The 27,656-nt window shown below is 43.5% G+C and overlaps 1 protein-coding gene across 2 annotated transcripts in view; it reads left to right on the top strand.

Moving 5' to 3' along the window:
- LOC139366884 (nuclear receptor coactivator 2-like) overlaps positions 1-24,767 on the top strand; it is a 166,009-nt gene extending 141,242 nt beyond the window's left edge. For both annotated transcript variants that reach the window (XM_071104621.1, XM_071104622.1), the window contains exons 21-23: positions 2,046-2,223; positions 2,761-2,956; positions 24,553-24,767. In XM_071104621.1, coding sequence (XP_070960722.1) covers positions 2,046-2,223; positions 2,761-2,956; positions 24,553-24,564 — 386 coding nt within the window. In that variant the 3' untranslated portion in view covers positions 24,565-24,767. The remainder of the gene's footprint in view (positions 1-2,045; positions 2,224-2,760; positions 2,957-24,552) is intronic.
- The last annotated feature ends 2,889 nt before the right edge of the window (positions 24,768-27,656 follow it).

Consider the following 27,656-nt stretch of genomic DNA (forward strand, 5'->3'; position numbering starts at 1 on the left):
AGTTGAGAACAAGTTCTCATTTACAATTGCGACCTGGCCAAGATAAAGGAAAGCAGTGAGACATATACAACGACACAGAGTTACACATGGAGTTACCTCCTGATTAATAGCCAATCCTGATTGGTCCTCCTGATTTAATAGCCAATCCTGATTGGTCCTCCTGATTTAATAGCCAATCCTGATTGGTCCTCCTGATTTAATAGCCAATCCTTATTGGTCATCCTGATTTAATAGCCAATCCTGATTGGTTATCCTGATTTAGGCCATAAAACATATGTTCCACTAGAGGGCAGTAGATGGACAGGTAATGGTACCATACAAAGTACATTTAGCAGACAGACACCCTTATCAATTATATATATATATATATATTTTTTTTAAAATAATTTTATTTAACCAGGTAGGCCTGTTGAGAACAAGTTCTCATGTACAACTGTGCGACCTGGCCAAGAATAAAGCAAAGCAGTGAGACACAAACAACAACACAAGAGTTACACATGAAATAAACAAAACATACAGTCAATAATACATTAGAACAAAAAATCTATATACAGTGTGTACCAATGTAGTAAGATAACAGCCAGAGCTGTTCAACTAAGGTACGTAAAAGACAAGTAAAAAACGCTCCTTTTATAAATCAGCTCAGTCAGTGTTAGTAAGAGAAGAGTTATGTGATAAACACAACATACATACATTGTAAATACGTGTATTTTCATTTTTACAGTATGTTACCGTGCTGGTTGTATATTTTATTGGGACTTTGTAATGCTGCGTGATGTGACTGACTTTCCCATTTAATGCATATCAATCAGATCCATATTTAATCAGACATAAATCTGATTTTAATCCCCCTTAGTGTCCCAGTGTAGTACGTAACCCCAGGTTAATCTGGAAAGTAGTCCTGTGTGACAGTGTGTGGTGGTGGATGGTGTGGTTGATCCCTCTCCCTCTCTCTCACCTCTCTCTCTCTCTCCCCCATCCTTGCATTCCTCCACTCCCTCTATCCTCGGCTGCTCACACTAAATATGTGTGTGTGTGTGTGTGTGTGTCCCAAAATGGCACCCTATTCCCTACAGAGCCCTCTGGTCAAAGGGGAGTGCACTATGTAAGGATTAGGGTAGCATTTTGGACAAGACCACTAACATGCATGTAGTCCTCCCTACCGTTGGAATGCCTGTACACTCCCTGAACACTAACAGATGACCTCTGAACCTTTAGTGTGTGTGTGTGCGTGCGTGCGTGCGTGGACTCTTAGTAAGTCAACTATTGAGAGGACATGTTTGTATTCTGGCAGAGAGGTAACTGAAAATGACTGAATCCTTTGTGTTTTCAGTCAGTGGTTTGTTTTCCTGTTCTGAGAGAGTATATACTGTGTGTTTGTGGCTGTTTCCATCAGGTGTACCTGTGTCGCTGACTGTCCTTTAACCTTTAGAGTACTGGGAGGGAATGAACTCATTTCTGTTCAGTTTAAATCGGTCAGGGACCGACACACACATTAATATAATCAGTCTGGAAAGATGTTTTCAGTTACAACATATGTAGCACTTTGCAATTGTCTTTCACTGAAAAAGAGAGTCCTACATTTAAATGTATGTTTTAATTATTATTATTATTATAAAATGTATGGCTACATCAGTGTTAGAGCGATGTTTTTAGATGGTGTAGGCCAAGGTGAAGTCGCCCCTAGACGCTGACCTTGGGTCAGTTTAGTATTTTTCCCAATGGGTACAAGTTTCGTGCCCCCCCCCCCCCCCCCCCACAGATCTACACAGCGGATTTTAAAATAATCAACTCATCATTAAGCTTCGATTATTTGAATCAGTTGTGTAGTGTTAGGGGGGGCGGAATAGTGTGCACGCCTTGCGGTCCCCGAGACTGAGTTTGGGAAACACTGTGTAAAGGTTAGGATTGGGGAACAGAAAGCTGATCCTAGATCTGTACCTAGGGAAACATCACCCAGGAGCATTCTAGACCAGACCTGTTTGACCTTTAACCCCCCCCCCCCCCCCCCCTCAGTACTGACCCCTGACCTCTAACCCTACCAGGTATGTCCCAGCAGCCTGACGGAGGGTTTGGGGGTCAGGCCACGCCCCAGAGTCCCCTGTTGTCCCCCAGGATGGCCCACGCCCAATCCCCCATGATGCAGCAGCAGGGCAACGCCAATTTCCAGGCGTCGCCTGACCTAAACGGTTGGCCGCCCCAGGGGAACATGGGAGGAAACAGGTGAGTGAGAAAGAGGGGGGGACACAGGGTTGGGCTGTGAAAACCTGTACAGTAAAACTGTCCCAATAATCAGAGGTCAAAGAGAGAGCTCATAGAGAGCTCATAGAGGGCTCATAGAGGGCTCATAGAGGGCTCATAGAGAGCTCATTCTTTATTACAATGTTCCTTATCAGATATTCAGTTGTCTGTTAACAATCTGTCTACAAATGTTAGCTCTCTCTCTCTTGGTCGTTGTCTCCTCTCTCTCTCTCTCTCTCTCTCTCTCTATCTCTCATTTTCTCTCTCTCGTTATCTCTCTCTCTCTACCTCTCATTTTCTCTCTCGTTATCTATCTCTCTCTCTCTCTCTCTCTCTCATTTTCTCTCATTTTCTCTCTCATTTTCTCTCATTTCCTCTCTCTTGGTCTCTCTCTCTCGTTATCTCTCTCTCTCTCTCTCTCTCGGTCTTTATCTCTCTCTCGTTATCTCTCTCTCTCTTGGTCTTTCTCTCTCTTGTTATCTCTCTCTCTCGTTATCTCTCTCTCTCTCCTTCCTCCAGTATGTTCAGTACTCAGCAGTCTCCGCCCCAGTTCACCCAGCAGCAGCAGACCAACGGGGGCGCGGCCATGTACAACGGCAACGGAATGAACCTCAACGTCTCCATGGCTACCAACGCCAGCGGCATGGCCCCTGTGGGTCAGATGGCCGGACAGATGATCACCTCGCCTGGAATGACCTCAATGGGACAGGAACAGGTAAGATACACAGACAAAGTCATTCATAGACAGTTATAAGCGTACATAGGGACAGGTGAGCCTCACCTCACCTGGGATGACCTCAATGGGACAGGAACAGGTAAGGTACACAGACAAAGTCATTCATAGACAGTTATAAGCGTACATAGGGACAGGTGAGCCTCACCTCGCCTGGAAGGACCTCAATGGGACAGGAACAGGTAAGGTACACAGACAAAGTCATTCATAGACAGTTATAAGCGTACATAGGGACAGGTGAGCCTCACCTCACCTGGGATGACCTCAATGGGACAGGAACAGGTAAGGTACATAAAACAGACAGATAGATAGTAGTATTAAACACAAGATACTGCGGTATATAAAATAGACGCTGTACGTTACACACTAGACATAATACATACATGATCTATATGAGAAACATAGGCATACTTACTCTTACATAGTGTTTGTATGAAGTCTGAACCTGGGACGAGGAACGGGTCAATTACATAGACGTACACTTACCAGACAGTTTATTAGGTACACCACCCTCTGTTCGCGAAAATGGATCGCTCCTACAGACAGTGAGTCACGTGACTTTGTTATATAAAGCAGATGTGCACACTCATCGTCCAGTTTATTAGGTACACCACCCTCTGTTCGCGAAAATGGATCGCTCCTACAGACAGTGGGTCACGTGACTTTGTTATATAAAGCAGGCAGACAGGCATCGAGACATTCAGTTACTGTTCCATTGAACGTTAGTATGGAGTAAACAAGTGACCTAAGAGACTTGCGGTACGATCGTCGGTGCCTCCTGGGCTTTTCACACACGACAGTGTCTTAAGGTCGAAGGAGAATGGCAAGAATCGTGAGAGCAAACAGAGGGGTCACAGACAGATAAATAACAGTGGTGTGCAGAACGACGTCTCGGGGAACGCACAACTCGTCGGTCCTGGTCACGGATTGGCTATTGCAGCAGACGACCACCCCGGGGTTCCACTCCTATCAGCTAAAAACAAGAAGAAGCGGCTCCAGTCGGAACGCGATCACCAACACTGGACAATTGAGGAAAAAGAAAAACATCACCTGGAACATGACAGCGAGTTCAGTTTACCTGAGTGTCCTGGTCAGTCCCCAGACTTCAACCCAATAGAGCATAATGAGATGATAGGGAACGGGCTGTTAGCAGCATGATGTATCCGCCGTCCAATCAGCAGAAACTGTGGGATGCCTTTCCGTCAGCATGGACCAACATCCCTGTGGAACATTTTTCCGACAAACTTGTTGAATGTCCCGAATAATTCAGGCCGTTCTGGAGGCGAAACAGGGGTCTGACCGAATACTAGATGTTCAAAGTTGGTCATCAAGACAAAGGGTGGCTACTTTGAAGAATCTAAAATAGAAAATATACTTTGATTTTGTTTATCACTGTTTTGGTTAACACATGATTCCATATGTGTTATTTCATAGTTCTGATATCTTCACTATTATTCTACAATGTAGAAGATAGTACAAAGAAGAAAAAGAAAGAATGAGAAACTGTGTCCAAACTTTTGACTGGGACTGAACATATGGTTTGTATCTCCTATAGGACTCTACAGTAGTGACATCTGTATATATATTCTCATATAGACCTGCACCCTCATTAGACACATTATACTGTCATCTCCATGACCCCCGAGCAGACCACTGTGTTAGGGGTCAGGTCATCTCCGTGACCCCCGAGCAGACCACTGTGTTAGGGGTCTAATGAGGGGTCAGGTCATCTCCATGACCCCTGAGCAGACCCTGTGTTAGGGGTCTAATGAGGGGTCAGGTCATCTCCGTGACCCCTGAGCAGACCACTGTGTTAGGGGTCAGGTCATCTCCATGACCCCTGAGCAGACCATTGTGTTATGGGTCTAATGAGGGGTCAGGTCATCTCCATGACCCCCGAGCAGACCATTGTGTTAGGGGTCTAATGAGGAGTCAGGTCATCTCCATGACCCCTGAGCAGACCACTGTGTTAGGGGTCAGGTCATCTCCATGACCCCCGAGCAGACCGCTGTGTTATTTCATAGTGGTGATAAACCTTGGTCTTATTAGCTGGTTGTAAATCAGTGGCGCTACAGTCCAACTCACGAAGCACTCTGAAACACACACAGAATGAAGCCCGTAGGGGTTCTGTAGCAGTTAACCGTCGTATCGGGTCCCCGTATGGGATAAAAGCTTTGTATTTCTTTACTTCACCCCAGTGTCTGCGTATCGGGTGCAAACACTTCGTTGGGCCCCTTCTCCGTACGACTCATCTAGTGAATAATTTAGTCTAATGAGAGCTGTATGATGTAATACTGCTAGCTAGTTATGGGGCTTGACCTGGGCTGATACGTTAGATAATGCTATATCGTAATTAGTAGTGTGCACTTAGTTTTAAGACCAGACAGATTAGTACGCGCGTGTATGTTCAGGTAGCTGCCAAAATAAAGGAAACACTTGAGTAAGTAAGGGACACAATGTATATTGAAAGCATGTACAGTTGAAGTCAGAGGTTTACCTACACCTTAGCCAAATATATTTAATCCTAGTAAAAATTCCCTGTTTTAGGTCAGTTAGGATCACCACTTCATTTTAAGAATGTGAAATGTCAGAATAATAGTAGAGAGAATGGTTTATTTCACCTTTTAATTATTTCATCACATTCCCAGTGGGTCAGAAGTTTACATACACTCAATTAGTATTTGGTAGCATTGCCTTTAAATTGCTTAACTTGGGTCAAACGTTTCGGGTAGCCTTCCACAAGCTTCCCACAATAAGTTGGGTGAATTCTGGCCCATTCCTCCTGACAGAGCTGGTGTAACTGAGTCAGGTTTGTAGGCCTCCTCCTGGAAGAATGATACAGTTAATTAAAAGTTAAATTATCTGTCTGTAAACAATTAATGGAAAATTTACTTGTGTCATGCAGAATGTCCAAACCGACTTGCCAAATCTATAGTTTGCTAAACAAGAAATGTGTGGAGTGGTTCGAAAACGAGTTTTAATGACTAACCAACCTAAGTGTATGTAAACTTCCGACTTCAACTGTACTTTCACACAGGTGTGGAATTAACATCCCACCATGCGTAAGGTCATGTATAAAAATGCCCCGTTGCCCATTATTTAGGCTACCATGGCTAGAAGAAGAGATCTCAGGTGTAATTGTCGGGGCACGTTTGGCAGGAGCTTCAGTGGTGAAGACTGCTCAACTTGCTAAGGTTTCACAGTATACCACTTATGGGAGATTCTGTAGCGAATCCTGAGACGGCGTTTTCCACCACAATAAACAAAACTCTAAATTATAGAATGTCTCGTCGAAGAATGGTGTCACATCCCTCCAATAGAATCTATGCCAAGGCGCATTGAAGCTGGAACTAGAAGTCCCCACAGAGCTGTCCTTTAGAACACAGAGCTGTCCTTTAGAACACAGAGCTGTCCTTTAGAACACAGAGCTGTCCTTTAGAACACAGAGCTGTCCTTTAGAACACAGAGCTGTCCTTTAGAACACAGAGCTGTCCTTTAGAACACAGAGCTGTCCTTTAGAACACAGGCTATGTTTAGAACACTGAGCTGTCCTTTAGAACACAGAGCTGTCCTTTAGAACACAGAGCTGTCCTTTAGAACACAGAGCTGTCCTTTAGAACACAGAGCTGTCCTTTAGAACACAGAGCTGTCCTTTAGAACACAGAGCTGTCCTTTAGAACACAGAGCTGTCCTTTAGAACACAGAGCTGTCCTTTAGAACACAGGCTATGTTTAGAACACAGGGCTGTCCTTTAGAACACAGGCTATGTTTAGAACACTGAGCTGTCCTTTAGAACACAGGGCTGTCCTTTATAACACAGAGCTGTCCTTTAGAACACAGAGCTGTCCTTTAGAATACAGAGCTGTCCTTTAGAATACAGAGCTGTCCTTTAGAACACAGAGCTGTCCTTTAGAACACAGAGCTGTCCTTGTACCAGTGTACTCAGACAATAGTAAGTGGATGTTGTCGGGGTAAATGCCATGCACCATCAGCATTTCATTACAGGTGAACAACATTCATACCATGCACCGTCAGCATTTCATTACGGGTGAACAACATTCATGCCATGCACCGTCAGCATTTCATTACGGGTGAACAACATTCATGCCATGCACCGTCAGCATTTCATTACGGGTGAACAACATTCATGCCATGCACCGGTCAGCATTTCATTACTGGTGAACAACATTCATGCCATGCACCGTCAGCATTTCATTACGGGTGAACAACATTCATGCCATGCACCGTCAGCATTTCATTACGGGTGAACAACATTCATGCCATGCACCGTCAGCATTTCATTACGGGTGAACAACATTCATACCATGCACCGTCAGCATTTCATTACGGGTGAACAACATTCATGCCATGCACCGTCAGCATTTCATTACTGGTGAACAACATTCATGCCATGCACCGTCAGCATTTCATTACTGGTGAACAACATTCATGTCATGCACCGTCAGCATTTCATTAGGGGTGAACAACATTCATGCCATGCACCGTCAGCATTTCATTAGGGGTGAACAACATTCATGCCATGCACCATCAGCATTTCATTACTGGTGAACAACATTCATGCCATGCACCGTCAGCATTTCATTACGGGTGAACAACATTCATGCCATGCACCGTCAGCATTTCATTACGGGTGAACAACATTCATGCCATGCACCGTCAGCATTTCATTACTGGTGAACAACATTCATGCCATGCACCGTCAGCATTTCATTACTGGTGAACAACATTCATGCCATGCACCGTCAGCATTTCATTACGGGTGAACAACATTCATGCCATGCACCATCAGCATTTCATTACGGGTGAACAACATTCATGTCATGAAGCGTCAGCATTTCATTACGGGTGAACAACATTCATGCCATGCACCGGTCAGCATTTCATTACTGGTGAACAACATTCATACCATGCACCGTCAGCATTTCATTACGGGTGAACAACATTCATGCCATGCACCGTCAGCATTTCATTACTGGTGAACAACATTCATGCCATGCACCGTCAGCATTTCATTACGGGTGAACAACATTCATGCCATGCACCGGTCAGCATTTCATTACTGGTGAACAACATTCATGCCATGCACCGGTCAGCATTTCATTACGGGTGAACAACATTCATGCCATGCACCGTCAGCATTTCATTACGGGTGAACAACATTCATGCCATGCACCGTCAGCATTTCATTACTGGTGAACAACATTCATGCCATGCACCGGTCAGCATTTCATCAGGGGTGAACAACATTCATGCCATGCACCGGTCAGCATTTCATTACTGGTGAACAACATTCATGCCATGCACCGGTCAGCATTTCATTACTGGTGAACAACATTCATACCATGCACCGTCAGCATTTCATTACGGGTGAACAACATTCATGCCATGCACCGTCAGCATTTCATTACTGGTGAACAACATTCATGCCATGCACCGTCAGCATTTCATTACTGGTGAACAACATTCATGTCATGCACCGTCAGCATTTCATTAGGGGTGAACAACATTCATGCCATGCACCGTCAGCATTTCATTAGGGGTGAACAACATTCATGCCATGCACCATCAGCATTTCATTACTGGTGAACAACATTCATGCCATGCACCGTCAGCATTTCATTACGGGTGAACAACATTCATGCCATGCACCGTCAGCATTTCATTACTGGTGAACAACATTCATGCCATGCACCGGTCAGCATTTCATCAGGGGTGAACAACATTCATGCCATGCACCGGTCAGCATTTCATTACTGGTGAACAACATTCATGCCATGCACCGGTCAGCATTTCATTACTGGTGAACAACATTCATACCATGCACCGTCAGCATTTCATTACGGGTGAACAACATTCATGCCATGCACCGTCAGCATTTCATTACTGGTGAACAACATTCATGCCATGCACCGTCAGCATTTCATTACTGGTGAACAACATTCATGTCATGCACCGTCAGCATTTCATTAGGGGTGAACAACATTCATGCCATGCACCGTCAGCATTTCATTAGGGGTGAACAACATTCATGCCATGCACCGTCAGCATTTCATTACTGGTGAACAACATTCATGCCATTCACCATCAGCATTTCATTACTGGTGAACAACATTCATGCCATGCACCGTCAGCATTTCATTACGGGTGAACAACATTCATGCCATGCACCGTCAGCATTTCATTACTGGTGAACAACATTCATGCCATTCACCGTCAGCATTTCATTACGGGTGAACAACATTCATGCCATGCACCGGTCAGCATTTCATTACGGGTGAACAACATTCATGCCATGCACCGTCAGCATTTCATTACTGGTGAGCAACATTCATGCCATGCACCGGTCAGCATTTCATTACGGGTGAACAACATTCATGCCATGCACCGTCAGCATTTAATTACTGGTGAACAACATTCATGCCATGCACCGGTCAGCATTTCATTACGGGTCATCAACAACAACATTCGTTGCATGATGTCAATATTGTTGTGGTTGTTTAATTTCTCTTTTCTCATTCTGTCTTTTTTTCTCGCCGTTCTAGTGAAGAGGTGGTGTGTAATGTTGTTGCTTTTAAACCTAATGAACCAGTATAAATATTTAACCAATCAGCAGCAGTTTGTCTCGTGAGCACTTCAGCCTGTTGCTATACGTTTAAAGTTACTGCTGTACGTGTCACTTGATTTATTCCCACACTATCGGAATTACACTGGCACTTCAACCATGTCAATTATTCAAACCGTTGACCATTAGAGGGGATTGGTTGTACTCACTCTTTTGTCGGTTTGTTCTTTATATAATCTGTTATTTAAGGGTGTTTTCACACTATAATCTGTTATTTAAGGGTGTTTTCACACTATAATCTGTTATTTAAGGGTGTTTTCACACTGTAATCTGTTATTTAAGGGAGTTTTCACACTATAATCTGTTATTTAAGGGTGTTTTCACACTCTAATCTGTTATTTAAGGGTGTTTTCACACTCATCTGTTATTTAAGGGAGTTTTCACACTATAATCTGTTATTTAAGGGTGTTTTCACACTATAATCTGTTATTTAAGGGTGTTTTCACACTATAATCTGTTATTTAAGGGTGTTTTCACACTATAATCTGTTATTTAAGGGTGTTTTCACACTATAATCTGTTATTTAAGGGTGTTTTCACACTATAATCTGTTATTTAAGGGTGTTTTCACACTCTAATCTGTTATTTAAGGGTGTTTTCACACTCTAATCTGTTATTTAAGGGTGTTTTCACACTCATCTGTTATTTAAGGGAGTTTTCACACTATAATCTGTTATTTAAGGGTGTTTTCACACTATAATCTGTTATTTAAGGGTGTTTTCACACTATAATCTGTTATTTAAGGGAGTTTTCACACTATAATCTGTTATTTAAGGGTGTTTTCACACTATAATCTGTTATTTAAGGGTGTTTTCACACTATAATCTGTTATTTAAGGGTGTTTTCACACTATAATCTGTTATTTAAGGGTGTTTTCACACTGTAATCTGTTATTTAAGGGTGTTTTCACACTATAACCTGTTATTTAAGGGAGTTTTCACACTGTAATCTGTTATTTAAGGGTGTTTTCACACTAATCTGTTATTTAAGGGTGTTTTCACACTATAATCTGTTATTTAAGGGTGTTTTCACACTATAATCTGTTATTTAAGGGTGTTTTCACACTGTAATCTGTTATTTAAGGGTGTTTTCACACTATAATCTGTTATTTAAGGGTGTTTTCACACTATAATCTGTTATTTAAGGGTGTTTTCACACTATAATCTGTTATTTAAGGGTGTTTTCACACTGTAATCTGTTATTTAAGGGTGTTTTCACACTGTAATCTGTTATTTAAGGGTGTTTTCACACTATAATCTGTTATTTAAGGGTGTTTTCACACTATAATCTGTTATTTAAGGGTGTTTTCACACTGTAATCTGTTATTTAAGGGAGTTTTCACACTATAATCTGTTATTTAAGGGTGTTTTCACACTCTAATCTGTTATTTAAGGGTGTTTTCACACTCATCTGTTATTTAAGGGAGTTTTCACACTATAATCTGTTATTTAAGGGTGTTTTCACACTATAATCTGTTATTTAAGGGTGTTTTCACACTATAATCTGTTATTTAAGGGTGTTTTCACACTATAATCTGTTATTTAAGGGTGTTTTCACACTATAATCTGTTATTTAAGGGTGTTTTCACACTATAATCTGTTATTTAAGGGTGTTTTCACACTATAATCTGTTATTTAAGGGTGTTTTCACACTCTAATCTGTTATTTAAGGGTGTTTTCACACTCTAATCTGTTATTTAAGGGTGTTTTCACACTCATCTGTTATTTAAGGGAGTTTTCACACTATAATCTGTTATTTAAGGGTGTTTTCACACTATAATCTGTTATTTAAGGGTGTTTTCACACTATAATCTGTTATTTAAGGGAGTTTTCACACTATAATCTGTTATTTAAGGGTGTTTTCACACTATAATCTGTTATTTAAGGGTGTTTTCACACTATAATCTGTTATTTAAGGGTGTTTTCACACTATAATCTGTTATTTAAGGGTGTTTTCACACTGTAATCTGTTATTTAAGGGTGTTTTCACACTATAACCTGTTATTTAAGGGAGTTTTCACACTGTAATCTGTTATTTAAGGGTGTTTTCACACTAATCTGTTATTTAAGGGTGTTTTCACACTATAATCTGTTATTTAAGGGTGTTTTCACACTATAATCTGTTATTTAAGGGTGTTTTCACACTGTAATCTGTTATTTAAGGGTGTTTTCACACTATAATCTGTTATTTAAGGGTGTTTTCACACTATAATCTGTTATTTAAGGGTGTTTTCACACTATAATCTGTTATTTAAGGGTGTTTTCACACTGTAATCTGTTATTTAAGGGTGTTTTCACACTGTAATCTGTTATTTAAGGGTGTTTTCACACTCGGTCCCTTTTTTTGTCAACTCTTTTTTTTTTTTTTTTTTTTTTTTTTTGTGCGGCGTGAACTCAGACCTCTCAACAGAGCTTCCGAACCGAACCCAACTGAGACCGTCTCGAGAGGTGGTCTGAGTTCGTTTTGCTTGAATTCCCGAAGGTCTGATTCCCTTTTTTTTTAGGACGATGTGAACACAAAGCTCCCCAGGTTCGCTTGTCATTATTCCGGCACCTCACTACTGTCATAACCCCTCACACTAGACTACTGCTACACCGTTTCCCCTGACATAACCCCTCACACTAGACTACTGCTACACCGTTTCCCCTGACATAACCCCTCACACTAGACTACTGCTACACCGTTTCCCCTGACATAACCCCTCACACTAGACTACTGTCATAACCCCTCACACTAGACTACTGCTACACCGTTTCCCCTGACATAACCCCTCACACTAGACTACTGCTACACCGTTTCCCCTGACATAACCCCTCACACTAGACTACTGTCATAACCCCTCACACTAGACTACTGCTACACCGTTTCCCCTGACATAACCCCTCACACTAGACTACTGCTACACCGTTTCCCCTGACATAACCCCTCACACTAGACTACTGCTACACCGTTTCCCCTGACATAACCCCTCACACTAGACTACTGTCATAACCCCTCACACTAGACTACTGCTACACCGTTTCCCCTGACATAACCCCTCACACTAGACTACTGCTACACCGTTTTCCCTGACATAACCCCTCACACTAGACTACTGCTACACCGTTTCCCCTGACATAACCCCTCACACTAGACTACTGTCATAACCCCTCACACTAGACTACTGTCACAACCCCTCACACTAGACTACTGTTATAACCCCTCACACTAGACTACTGATATAACCCCTCACACTAGACTACTGTTATAACCCCTCACACTAGACATAACCCCTCACACTAGACTACTGTCATAACCCCTCACACTAGACTACTGTTATAACCCCTAGACTACTGACATGACCCCTCACACTAGACTACTGCCATGACCCCTCACACTAGACTACTGACATAACCCCTCACACTAGACTACTGTTATAACCCCTCACACTAGACTACTGTTATAACCCCTCACACTAGACTACTGTTATAACCCCTCACACTAGACATAACCCCTCACACTAGACTACTGTCATAACCCCTCACACTAGACTACTGTTATAACCCCTAGACTACTGACATAACCCCTCACACTAGACTACTGACATGACCCCTCACACTAGACTACTGACATGACCCCTCACACTAGACTACTGACATGACCCCTCACACTAGACTACTGACATGACCCCTCACACTAGACTACTGATATAACCCCTCACACTAGACTACTGTTATAACCCCTAGACTACTGACATGACCCCTCACACTAGACTACTGATATAACCCCTCACACTAGACTACTGACATAACCCCTCACACTAGACTACTGTCATAACCCCTCACACTAGACTACTGTCATAACCCCTCACACTAGACTACTGACATAACCCCTCACGCTAGACTATTGCTACACCGTTTCCCCTGCCATAATCCCTCCCCTGCCATATGTGATCTATAGGCTAAGAGGGAGCTGTTTATTCAATTGTGGGGTTTGAACATTATGAGAAGGCAACAACATGCTGTATTCGGTGTGAATCACAACTTTGGGTACAAGATCAATTATAGGTCCTTGAAGGGGCAGAAGCCTACATTGGGTGTACAATTTTCATTTACAGCATGATATAATCTGCTATTTATTCTTCTGCTATTTATTCTATTAGCAATAATATTGACATGTTAACATCTTCTGATTTTACAATTGTCTCATCTTTTAACTAAATGCAATCTATTAGCTTCCAAAGTAGGTATGTCTAGCTTTCCGATAACGCGTTCTGATGGAATGGCTTGCCCTGCACTTTGTAAAAAAAAAGGTTTGGGGTTTGGGTTTGGGCCGAAAGGTTGCTAGATTGAATCCCCCAAGCTGACAAGGTAAAAATCTGTTGTTCTGCCCCTGAACAAGGCAGTTAACCCACTGTTCAGTAGACCGTCATTGTAAATGAGAATTTATTCTTAACTGACTTGCCTAGTTAAATAAAGGTTAAATAAATAACAAAAATATATGAAGTGAACTGGCAGAAGAGTTGAGTCCTCATTCAAAGGCCAGGGTAGTGTGAATACAAAGAGAACTAGTTATCCCCCCCCCCCCCCCCCCCCACCCATCTGAGTTCACGTTAAAGAGGACAATATATGAAATCTGACCGCGCCTCCATCCTGCTTCTCCCCACCTATAGGCAAAAACATAAGCAGGAATCACCCGTGGTAAGGACTGTTCAAAGTTGGTCTGACCAATCAGTATCTAAGCTTATGGATTGTTTTTGATCATGCGGACTAGGTCGATGACTGGGTTCATCAGGAAGTGGACAGAGGATGTTGTTGTGACTGGGTTCATCAGGAAGTGGACAGAGGATGTTGTTGTGACTGGGTTCATCAGGAAGTGGACAGAGGATGTTGTTGTGACTGGGTTCATCAGGAAGTGGACAGAGGATGTTGTTGTGACTGGGTTCATCAGGAAGTGGACAGAGGATGTTGTTGTGACTGGGTTCATCAGGAAGTGGACAGAGGATGTTGTTGTGACTGGGTTCATCAGGAAGTGGACAGAGGATGTTGTTGTGACTGGGTTCATCAGGAAGTGGACGGAGGATGTTGTTGTGACTGGGTTCATCAGGAAGTGGACGGAGGATGTTGTTGTGACTGGGTTCATCGGGAAGTGGACAGAGGATGTTGTTGTGACTGGGTTCATCGGGAAGTGGACAGAGGATGTTGTTGTGACTGGGTTCATCGGGAAGTGGACAGAGGATGTTGTTGTGACTGGGTTCATCGGGAAGTGGACAGAGGATGTTGTTGTGACTGGGTTCATCAGGAAGTGGACAGAGGATGTTGTTGTGACTGGGTTCATCAGGAAGTGGACAGAGGATGTTGTTGTGACTGGGTTCATCAGGAAGTGGACAGAGGATGTTGTTGTGACTGGGTTCATCAGGAAGTGGACAGAGGATGTTGTTGTGACTGGGTTCATCAGGAAGTGGACAGAGGATGTTGTTGTGACTGGGTTCATCAGGAAGTGGACAGAGGATGTTGTTGTGACTGGGTTCATCAGGAAGTGGACAGAGGATGTTGTTGTGACTGGGTTCATCAGGAAGTGGACAGAGGATGTTGTTGTGACTGGGTTCATCAGGAAGTGGACAGAGGATGTTGTTGTGACTGGGTTCATCAGGAAGTGGACAGAGGATATTGTTGTGACTGGGTTCATCAGGAAGTGGTGTCGTGTCTTTACTATCATTAAATTGAAGACTTAGTTTTTATCAAAGATTCTCTGTAATTAGTATTATGCGATCAAACTGATTAATCATGTAACTGTAATTAACTAGGAAGTCGGGGCACCAAGGAAAATATTCAGATTACAAAGTAAAAATTTCCCAATATAAACTTTCAGATATTTTCATATCTTATCAAATAGTCTTCTGATTAATGAATTATTTACTTTACCTCACGTTAGTCTCATTCCAAACGTCGTAAATTGTTGGTTATCTGCACGAACCCAGTCTTCACTATGAGTCATCCATATATCAATTGTCTTAAATCATTTATTTATTACTAACTAAGTAATTCACAGAAATGCATAAACAAACAAACAAACAAGGTAAATGTGGTTACATGTAATGATAGGAGAATGTGCCCTAGTGGGCTAAACCGGCATGGCGGCTTGTTAGACAAAAGGGGAAGTGGGGGTCGACTAAGAAGTCACTACAGAGTGATAATTATAACAATTGAAATGCTAATCCTTTACACTTGGATGCGCACTCATTCGGGAACAATTACAATCAATATATATATTTACACTCAGTGTGTCGTCTTGATCGCTGGTGAAAAGTGTGTTTCTTTTGTAGAATTGTCCATCTCTCTCCCTCTCTATTGGTTATAGTGGATAGTTCAGAGTGACATTCATTCATGTTGTTATAGAATGGAATGATGCCGAATTCCTAGCTGCAGACTAGTAATTAATATCAAAGACTTGTTCTTATGCTGTCGGTATAGATAGTCTAAAAGTTTAACAACGTGGTATGGTTAAAAGATTCAGCAATGGTCTGCAACTTTTGTCCTCCCGTGATTGAGAGAAACATGGTCTACTGAGAATTTCTCCAAATTTGGGTTTTATTCAGGAGTTGCAGAAAAGGGGCTGTCCCAGGATGCCTGACCCTAACTGGGCTCATGGGCGGTCCTCTGATTTAGTTCAACTCAAAAGGGAATTGGAGTTTCCTTCATTAAACAGTCCTATAATCACATTACACAATTTTACAAACAGTATCATACTCACTCATTCATCTTATACAACAATTAGATGTAAACCTCATATCTGAGGCTATTATATAAACAGCGTTATGGTAATGTGGCCTCACCGTCTCCCATGAGCTTCCCCAAGTTGTAACAAACGGACCAGTTCGTAGCTGGATTCTTCACCCATCTTTTATACCTTCTCCGGAACGTAAACGTTGTTCGGACCTCAAGTTCTGTGAGGTGGAAGAAATTCCTTTGTTCTCTATGAAACTTCACTCTCTCTCTATACTGTGTGACCATGAGGCAGGGTCTTCCCTAGGAATTTACAACCTCACTCTGACCACAGCAGTCTGGTTGTAGAAGCAGAGAGCGGGGGGTGGTGCTCGCTGTACCCAAAGAGGGCAACGTCATGACAGTGGACAGAGGATGTTGTAGTAACTGGGTTCATCAGGAAGTGGACAGAGGATGTTGTTGTGACTGGGTTCATCAGGAAGTGAACAGAGGATGTTGTGACTGGGTTCATCGGGAAGTGGACAGAGGATGTTGTTCCTACTGTGATGATTAGAACTTATCCAAACCAGAAACTGTGAATGGATTGCAGCATTCGCGCAAAACTGAAAGCGCAAACCACCACATTTAACCGAGGCAAGCTGCCTGGGGATGTGGATGTGTACAAGCAGTAGGACCTAGGACCTCCATAAGACAATCAAAGTGGCAAAACGTCAGTACAGAGACAAGAGTCTCAATTCAATGGCTCAGACACAAGACATATGTGGCAGGGACTCCAGACAACAGATTATAAAGGGAAAACCAGCCACGTTGTGGACACAGACGCCTCGCTTCCGGACAAGCTGAACATCTTCTTCCACTTCGAGGGAAACAACACAGGCCCCCGCGGACACAGCAGAAAAACGTGCAAGCTATAACAGGCCGGCCACAAACATGCAAATAATGGCGCAGTACAACAGTGGAATGCACAACTCGTCGGTCCTGGTCACTGATTAGCTATTGCAGCAGACGACCACACCAGGGTTCCAATCCTATCAGCTAAAATCAAGAAGAAGCGTCTCCAGTTGGAACGCGATCACCAACACTGGACAATTGAGGAGTGGAAAAGCATTGCCTGGTCCGACGAATCCTAGTTCCTGTTGCATCATGCTGATGGCATAGTCAGGATTTGGGATAAGCATCATGAGTCCATGGTCCCATATCCTGCCTGGTGTCAACGGTACAGGCTGGTGGCAGTGGTGAATTGGTGTGGGATTTGTTTTCTTCGCAGACGTTAGGTCCTTTTGATACCAATTGAGCATTTGAGATACAATAGAGGTACATTTCCATGCCCAAGCTAAATCAGGCTGTTCTGGAGGCAATGGGGGGGTCTGACCTGGTACTAGATGGGTGTACCTAATAAACTTTCCATTTAGTATTTATTATTTATATTCTGGACTCTGCTTCGGAAGCAAATTTCCTTCAATTCTATCCATTTTGCTATGGGGTTTTTACTGTGTATTTACTGTGTATACTGTTTTCCTGACATAGCTCATTCTAATTTTTATTTATTTGACATTTTACAGGATGAAATCTTTTGATGAACCATCTCGTTTTCAACACTATAGGTGCATAACAGTCTCTCTGGGTAGATGGCTGGGGATTACCCTGGATGTTACTGTAGTATAACAGTCTCTCTGGGTAGATGGCTGGGGTTTAACCTGGATGTTACTGTAGTATCTCTGGGTAGATGGCTGGGTTTTACCCTGGATGTTACTGTAGTATCTCTGGATAGATGGCTGGGGTTTACCCTGGATGTTACTGTAGTATCTCTGGGTAGATGGCTGGGTTTTACCCTGGATGTTACTGTAGTATCTCTGGATAGATGGCTGGGGTTTACCCTGGATGTTACTGTAGTATCTCTGGATAGATGGCTGGGGTTTACCCTGGATGTTACTGTAGTATCTCTGGGTAGATGGCTGGGGTTTACCCGGGATGTTACTGTAGTATCTCTGGGTAGATGGCTGGGGTTTACCCGGGATGTTACTGTAGTATCTCTGGGTAGATGGCTGGGGTTTACCCTGGATGTTACTGTAGTATCTCTGGATAGATGGCTGGGGTTTACCCTGGATGTTACTGTAGTATCTCTGGATAGATGGCTGGGGTTTACCCTGGATGTTACTGTAGTATCTCTGGATAGATGGCTGGGGTTTACCCTGGATGTTACTGTAGTATCTCTGGATAGATGGCTGGGGTTTACCCGGGATGTTACTGTAGTATCTCTGGGTAGATGGCTGGGGTTTACCCGGGATGTTACTGTAGTATCTCTGGATAGATGGCTGGGGTTTACCCTGGATGTTACTGTAGTATCTCTGGGTAGATGGCTGGGGTTTACCCTGGATGTTACTGTAGTATCTCTGGATAGATGGCTGGGGTTTACCCTGGATGTTACTGTAGTATCTCTGGATAGATGGCTGGGGTTTACCCGGGATGTTACTGTAGTATCTCTGGATAGATGGCTGGGGTTTACCCTGGATGTTACTGTAGTATCTCTGGATAGATGGCTGGGGTTTACCCTGGATGTTACTGTAGTATCTCTGGATAGATGGCTGGGGTTTACCCTGGATGTTACTGTAGTATCTCTGGATAGATGGCTGGGGTTTACCCGGGATGTTACTGTAGTATCTCTGGGTAGATGGCTGGGTTTTACCCGGGATGTTACTGTAGTATCTCTGGGTAGATGGCTGGGGTTTACCCGGGATGTTACTGTAGTATCTCTGGATAGATGGCTGGGGTTTACCCTGGATGTTACTGTAGTATCTCTGGATAGATGGCTGGGGTTTACCCGGGATGTTACTGTAGTATCTCTGGGTAGATGGCTGGGGTTTACCCGGGATGTTACTGTAGTATCTCTGGATAGATGGCTGGGGTTTACCCTGGATGTTACTGTAGTATCTCTGGATAGATGGCTGGGGTTTACCCTGGATGTTACTGTAGTATCTCTGGATAGATGGCTGGGGTTTACCCTGGATGTTACTGTAGTATCTCTGGATAGATGGCTGGGGTTTACCCGGGATGTTACTGTAGTATCTCTGGGTAGATGGCTGGGTTTTACCCGGGATGTTACTGTAGTATCTCTGGGTAGATGGCTGGGGTTTACCCGGGATGTTACTGTAGTATCTCTGGGTAGATGGCTGGGGTTTACCCTGGATGTTACTGTAGTATCTCTGGATAGATGGCTGGGGTTTACCCTGGATGTTACTGTAGTATCTCTGGATAGATGGCTGGGGTTTACCCCCATCTGACACTGTGTTTTTGTTTATGCTCCAACTATCTGTATTCACTCATCTATTTTTTTTATTTTTTTTTACCTTTATTTAACTCAGCAAGTCAGTTAAGAACAAATTCTTATTTTCAATGACGGCCTAGGAACAGTGGGTTAACTGGTCAAGGAACAGTGGGTTAACTGCCTGTTCAGGGGCAGAACGACAGATTTGTACCTTGTCAGCTCGGGGGTTTAAACTTGCAACCTTCCGGTTAATAGTCCAACGCACTAACCACTTGGCTACCCTGCCGCCCCTCCACTCTAACCACTAGGCTACCCTGCCGCCTCTACGCTCTAACCACTAGGCTACCCTGCCCCCTCTACACTCTAACCACTAGGCTACCCTGCCCCCTCTACACTCTAACCACTAGGCTACCTGCCACCTCTACACTCTAACCACTAGGCTACCCTGCCCCCTCTACACTCTAACCACTAGGCTACCTGCCACCTCTACACTCTAACCACTAGGCTACCCTGCCCCCTCTACACTCTAACCACTAGGCTACCCTGCCCCCTCTACACTCTAACCACTAGGCTACCTGCCACCTCTACACTCTAACCACTAGGCTACCCTGCCCCCTCTACACTCTAACCACCAGGCTACCCTGCCGCAAGATCCTTATTGATAATATCTTTACAAATTCTTTGAATAATTATGATATTTCATGGGAAAATGTTTTATAATCAGGCCGAAGTGGAGTCTGCTTACCAGAATTTTCTCACATCTGGTCTCAAACTAGTTGAATATAAAGTTTCTCACAAATCACAAAAACTATAAGAACAAATTTTACTACTCTCCTACTTCGGGAATCCCCCCCCCCCCCCAAAAAAAAGAAAATCGTCAATCAACTGTTGAATAATAAAATTAAATCTACAACTATTCCATCTCAATGTCTTGTTGGAAATGAGACCTATAGTGATCCTGATGTTATTTAAATGATTTTTTATTTTTATTTGTGAATGTGGATTCCTCTCTGTCAATTTTTATTTTTTTTTACTGATTTAAATCCCTTGGATTTCCCTTCTCTGATCACATTAAGGAACATGTCCCTGCTCTGCTTCGGTTTGATCCTCCTGGTGTAATGGAGGTGATGGTGTAATGGAGGTGATGGTGTAATGGAGGTGATGGTGTAATGGAGGTGATGGTGTAATGGAGGTGATGGTGTAATGGAGGTGATGGTGTAATGGAGGTGATGGTGTAATGGAGGTGATGGTGTAATGGAGGTGATGGTGTAATGGAGGTGATGGTGTAATGGAGGTGATGGTGTAATGGAGGTGATGGTGTAATGGAGGTGATGGTGTAATGGAGGTGATGGTGTAATGGAGGTGATGGTGTAATGGAGGTGATGGTGTAATGGAGGTGATGGTGTAATGGAGGTGATGGTGTAATGGAGGTGATGGTGTAATGGAGGTGATGGTGTAATGGAGGTGATGGTGTTGTGATGGTGTAGTGGAGGTGATGGTGTAGTGGAGGTGATGGTGTAATGGAGGTGATGGTGTTGTGATGGTGTAGTGGAGGTGATGGTGTAGTGGAGGTGATGGTGTAATGGAGGTGATGGTGTAATGGAGGTGATGGTGTAGTGGAGGTGATGGTGTAATGGAGGTGATGGTGTAATGGAGGTGATGGTGTTGTGATGGTGTAGTGGAGGTGATGGTGTAGTGGAGGTGATGGTGTAATGGAGGTGATGGTGTAATGGAGGTGATGGTGTAGTGGAGGTGATGGTGTTGTGATGGTGTAGTGGAGGTGATGGTGTAGTGGAGGTGATGGTGTAATGGAGGTGATGATGTAATGGAGGTGATGGTGTAATGGAGGTGATGGTGTAATGGAGGTGATGATGTAGTGGAGGTGATGGTGTAATGGAGGTGATGGTGTAATGGAGGTGATGGTGTAATGGAGGTGATGGTGTAATGGAGGTGATGATGTAGTGGAGGTGATGGTGTAATGGAGGTGATGGTGTAATGGAGGTGATGGTGTAATGGAGGTGATGGTGTAATGGAGGTGATGATGTAGTGGAGGTGATGGTGTAATGGAGGTGATGGTGTAATGGAGGTGATGGTGTAATGGAGGTGATGGTGTAGTGGAGGTGATGGTGTAGTGGAGGTGATGGTGTTGTGGAGGTGATGGTGTTGTGGAGGTGATGGTGTTGTGGAGGTGATGGTGTAATGGAGGTGATGGTGTAATGGAGGTGATGGTGTAATGGAGGTGATGATGTAATGGAGGTGATGGTGTAGTGGAGGTGATGGTGTTGTGGAGGTGATGGTGTTGTGGAGGTGATGGTGTAATGGAGGTGATGATGTAATGGAGGTGATGATGTAATGGAGGTGATGGTGTAGTGGAGGTGATGGTGTAGTGGAGGTGATGGTGTAGTGGAGGTGATGGTGTAGTGGAGGTGATGGTGTAGTGGAGGTGATGGTGTAGTGGAGGTGATGGTGTTGTGGAGGTGATGGTGTAATGGTGTACTGGAGGTGATGATGTAATGGAGGTGATGATGTAATGGAGGTGATGATGTAATGGGGGTGATGGTGTAATGTAGGTGATGGTGTAATGGAGGTGATGGTGTAATGGAGGTGATGGTGTAATAGTGTACTGGAGGTGATGGTGTAATGGGGGTGATGATGTAATGGGGGTGATGATGTAATGGAGGTGATGGTGTAATGGAGGTGATGGTGTAATGAATATGTTTTCCTGTATTATTCCCCCGCAAACCCTACCACCCCTCCCCCCCCTCCCTAGTGGAGGTGATGGTGTAGTGGAGGTGATGGTGTTGTGGAGGTGATGGTGTTGTGGAGGTGATGGTGTTGTGGAGGTGATGGTGTAATGGAGGTGATGGTGTAATGGAGGTGATGGTGTAATGGAGGTGATGATGTAATGGAGGTGATGGTGTAGTGGAGGTGATGGTGTTGTGGAGGTGATGGTGTTGTGGAGGTGATGGTGTAATGGAGGTGATGATGTAATGGAGGTGATGATGTAATGGAGGTGATGGTGTAGTGGAGGTGATGGTGTAGTGGAGGTGATGGTGTAGTGGAGGTGATGGTGTAGTGGAGGTGATGGTGTAGTGGAGGTGATGGTGTAGTGGAGGTGATGGTGTAGTGGAGGTGATGGTGTTGTGGAGGTGATGGTGTAATGGTGTACTGGAGGTGATGATGTAATGGAGGTGATGATGTAATGGAGGTGATGATGTAATGGGGGTGATGGTGTAATGTAGGTGATGGTGTAATGGAGGTGATGGTGTAATGGAGGTGATGGTGTAATAGTGTACTGGAGGTGATGGTGTAATGGGGGTGATGATGTAATGGGGGTGATGATGTAATGGAGGTGATGGTGTAATGGAGGTGATGGTGTAATGAATATGTTTTCCTGTATTATTCCCCCGCAAACCCTACCACCCCTCCCCCAATTGGAGTAAACTAATAAGCAATATATAATATAAATGTTTAATATATTTGTTTAGCACTTTATTGGTTACTACATGATTCCATATGTGTTATTCCATAGTTTTAATGTCTTCACTATTATTCTAATCTCAGCAAAAAAAAGAAAACGTCCTCAACTGTCAACTGCGTTTATTTTCAGCAAAGTTAACATGTGTAAATATTTGAATGAACATAACAAGATTCAACAACTGAGACATAAACTGAACAAGTTCCACAGACATGTGACTAACAGAAATGGAAAAATGTGTCCCTGAACAAAAGGGGTTCAAAATTAAAAGTAACAGTCAGTATCTGGTGTGGCCACCAGCTGCATTAAGTACTGCAGTGCATCTCCTCCTCTTGGACTGTACCATATTTGCCAGTTCTTGCTGTGAGATGTTACCCCACTCTTCCACCAAGGCACCTACAAGTTCCCGGACATTTCTGGGGGAGGGTAATGTCAGGATGAGCCTGCTGGAAAGGCACCACATGAGGGAGGAGGATGTCTTCACTGTAATGCAGCGTTGAGATTGCCTGCAAATGACAGCAAGCTCAGTCCGATGATGCTGTGACACACTGCCCCAGACCATGACAAACCCTCCACCTCCAAATCGATCCCGCTCCAGAGTACAGGCCTCGGTGTAACACTCATTCCTTCGACGATCAGCGCAAATCTGACCATCACCCCTGGTGAGACAAAACCGCGACTGGTCAGTGAAGAGCACTTTTTGCCAGTCCTGTCTGGTCCAGGGACGGTGGGTTTGTGCCCATAGGCAACGTTGTTGCCGGTGATGTCTGGTGAGGACCTGCCTTACAACAGGCCTACAAGCCTTCAGTCCACTTTCTCTCATCCTATTGCGGACAGTCTGAGCACTGATGGAGGGATTGTGCGTTCCTGGTGTAACTCGGGCAGTTGTTGTTGCCATCCTGTACCTGTCCCGCAGCTGTGATGTTCGGATGTACCGATTCTGTGCAGGTGTTGTTACACGTGGTCTGGCACTGCGAGGACGATCAGCTGTCCGTCTTGTCTCCCTGTAGTGCTGTCTTAGGCGTCTCTCAGTACGGACATTGCAGTCCTTATGCCTCCTTGCAGCATGCCAAAGGCACGTTCACGCAGATGAGCAGGGACCCTGTGCATCTTTCTTTTGGTGTTTAATAGAGTCAGTAGAAAGGCCTCTTTAGTGTCCTAAGTTTTCATAGCATGTGAGCTATTAGTGTCTTAAAGACTGTTCCACGGGTACATGTTCATTAATTGTTGGGCGACCATGTTAAAACCCTTTACAATGAAGATCTTTGAAGTTATTTGGGATTTTTACGATTTATCTTTGAAAGACAGGGTCCTGAAAACCGGTGTTTCTTTTTTTGCTGAGTTTACAATGTAGATAATAGTAAAAAATAAAGAAAAACTCTTGAATGTGAGTAGGTGTCAGAACAATTTGACTGGTACTGTATGTTAAATGTGTATCTGTATCTGAAACAACTCTCTCTCTCTCTCTTTTGTTTTCATCTGTTTACAGAAATACTGCTGACCCTGGTGGAGCGTGTAGCCAACCAGAACCTTAATGCTATCACACCCAGGATCCAATGAGTTCGCTGGTTCGTCTTCAACCACCCAACCAATCTACCAACGGCTCTTTGAGTGAACCTGGCAGTGCCCTGACTCAGCTCTGCCCAACCAAGCCTGACCTCTGACTTCACCCACCTGGCATAAAGTGTTCCTCAGATCTATCCCCACTGGGGGGGGGGGTCACCCAGGGTTCAAGGGGGGAGTGGGGGGATGGGTTGGACTTTTAACGTGTTCCAAATGGCACCCTGTTCCCTATATAGGGCCCTGGTCGAAAGTAAAGCACTACACAGGGAAGAGGGAGGCAACCCTAAAACGCCTATCCCCTCCTTAAAGGAGAACCCGTGAGCCAGCCTGTCTCTGTCCAGCTGCATTCACCGTAGTGTGACTTACTGTAGGCCCCTCCCCCTCTATTGTAGATCCCTCCCCCTATGGGTTGATTGACTGTAGGCTCCTCCCCATCTGCCTGGAGGTCCACCCCCTCTGGGTTGACCTGACTGTACGCCCCTCCCCCCTCTAAGTTGGCCCTTCCCCCTCTGGTTTGACTGACTGAGTACTGGTGGCAGCGGTGGGATCCTCGTCAGATGAATGTATTCCTCTCTATGGACAGGTGGCCATTTTGTAATCTGATCTCATCTCAAACAATTTATACTTTTTTTTTTTTTTTTTCCCCCCCCCTGATCCCCTGATCCCCTCTGATGTTCTAGAACATTCCTCTCGTGTTTCACAATGGCATCAAAATGTTTACGTTTGGATTCTGGAGGGCAGCGGAGGGAGCGGAGGGAGCGGAGCAGCCAACTAATTTCAGCCGGTTTTGCCTTTTTTGCTGTTTGTTTTTGTTTTGATGATGATGATGATGATGATGATGATGATGATGATGATGAGGATAAAGACAAATGTTTTTTTGTTTATTTTTTTAAACACTGCAGATTATTGTTTTGACTGAAATAAATGCTTTGTATGATAATTAGACTAATTTAGTCCAGAGGTTTATAAGTTTATTAAATTAAGTTTTATTTTTCTGTTTAGATTTTTTTTGAAATTATCTTAAGATTTCTTTTTATTATCGTAGCAAACAACAGAAGACGAGGCAAAGTGAGGGAAAAGAGGCACTTTGTGTCGTTTTAAACTCGGCGGTTAAACTCTTCCTGGAAAGACTACTATACTCTATCACATTGAAATATTACGGATTTGACTTTGGTTCAGTAGTTTCATTAGAAGTTGTTGAATTACATCATGTGGTTGAAGACAACAGAAACAGACAGATTGTACAGACTGTACCAGTTGACAGACAGATTGTACAGACTGTACCAGTTGACAGACAGATTGTACATACTGTACCAGTTGACAGACAGATTGTACAGACTGTACCAGTTAACAGACAGATTGTACAGACTGTACCAGTTGACAGACAGATTGTACAAACTGTACCAGTTGACAGACAGATTGTACATACTGTACCAGTTGACAGACAGATTGTACATACTGTACCAGTTAACAGACAGATTGTACATACTGTACCAGTTGACAGACAGATTGTACATACTGTACCAGTTGACAGACAGATTGTACAGACTGTACCAGTTGACAGACAGATTGTACATACTGTACCAGTTGACAGACAGATTGTACAGACTGTACCAGTTAACAGACAGATTGTACATACTGTACCAGTTGACAGACAGATTGTACATACTGTACCAGTTGACAGACAGATTGTACATACTGTACCAGTTGACAGACAGATTGTACATACTGTACCAGTTGACAGACAGATTGTACATACTGTACCAGTTGACAGACAGATTGTACATACTGTACCAGTTGACAGACAGATTGTACATACTGTACCAGTTGACAGACAGATTGTACATACTGTACCAGTTGACAGACAGATTGTACATACTGTACCAGTTGACAGACAGATTGTACATACTGTACCAGTTGACAGACAGATTGTACATACTGTACCAGTTGACAGACAGATTGTACATACTGTACCAGTTGACAGACAGATTGTACATACTGTACCAGTTGACAGACAGATTGTACATACTGTACCAGTTGACAGACAGATTGTACATACTGTACCAGTTGACAGACAGATTGTACATACTGTACCAGTTGACAGACAGATTGTACAGACTGTACCAGTTGACAGACAGATTGTACAGACTGTACCAGTTGACAGACAGATTGTACAGACTGTACCAGTTGACAGACAGATTGTACAGACTGTACCAGTTAACAGACAGATTGTACACACTGTACCAGTTAACAGACAGATTGTACACACTGTACCAGTTACCAGACAGATTGTACATACTGTACCAGTTACCAGACAGATTGTACACACTGTACCAATTAACAGACAGATTGTACAGACTGTACCAGTTAACAGACAGATTGTACAGACTGTACCAGTTAACAGACAGATTGTACAGACTACCAGTTGACAGACAGATTGTACATACTGTACCAGTTACCAGACAGATTGTACATACTGTACCAGTTACCAGACAGATTGTACAGACTGTACCAGTTAACAGACAGATTGTACATACTGTACCAGTTGACAGACAGATTGTACAGACTGTACCAGTTGACAGACAGATTGTACATACTGTACCAGTTGACAGACAGATTGTACAGACTGTACCAGTTGACAGACAGATTGTACAGACTGTACCAGTTGACAGACAGATTGTACACACTGTACCAATTAACAGACAGATTGTACATACTGTACCATTTGACAGACAGATTGTACAGACTGTACCAGTTGACAGACAGATTGTACAGACTGTACCAGTTGACAGACAGATTGTACATACTGTACCAGTTACCAGACAGATTGTACATACTGTACCAGTTACCAGACAGATTGTACAGACTGTACCAGTTAACAGACAGATTTTCCTATTGATTTGGGCCTTTTCTCTTCTTTCACCTGGTCTTGACTGCCTCTGCTGTAAAAGCAGAGCGGTGTTTTATGTGTTTGTTTGAGAAGACTAGAGTCTGACCTTGTCGTTGATACGGTACAAGAGAGGAGCCTTT

The sequence above is a fragment of the Oncorhynchus clarkii genome, chromosome 15 (genome assembly GCF_045791955.1).
Source record: "Oncorhynchus clarkii lewisi isolate Uvic-CL-2024 chromosome 15, UVic_Ocla_1.0, whole genome shotgun sequence".
In the NCBI taxonomy this organism is placed as follows: domain Eukaryota; kingdom Metazoa; phylum Chordata; class Actinopteri; order Salmoniformes; family Salmonidae; genus Oncorhynchus; species Oncorhynchus clarkii.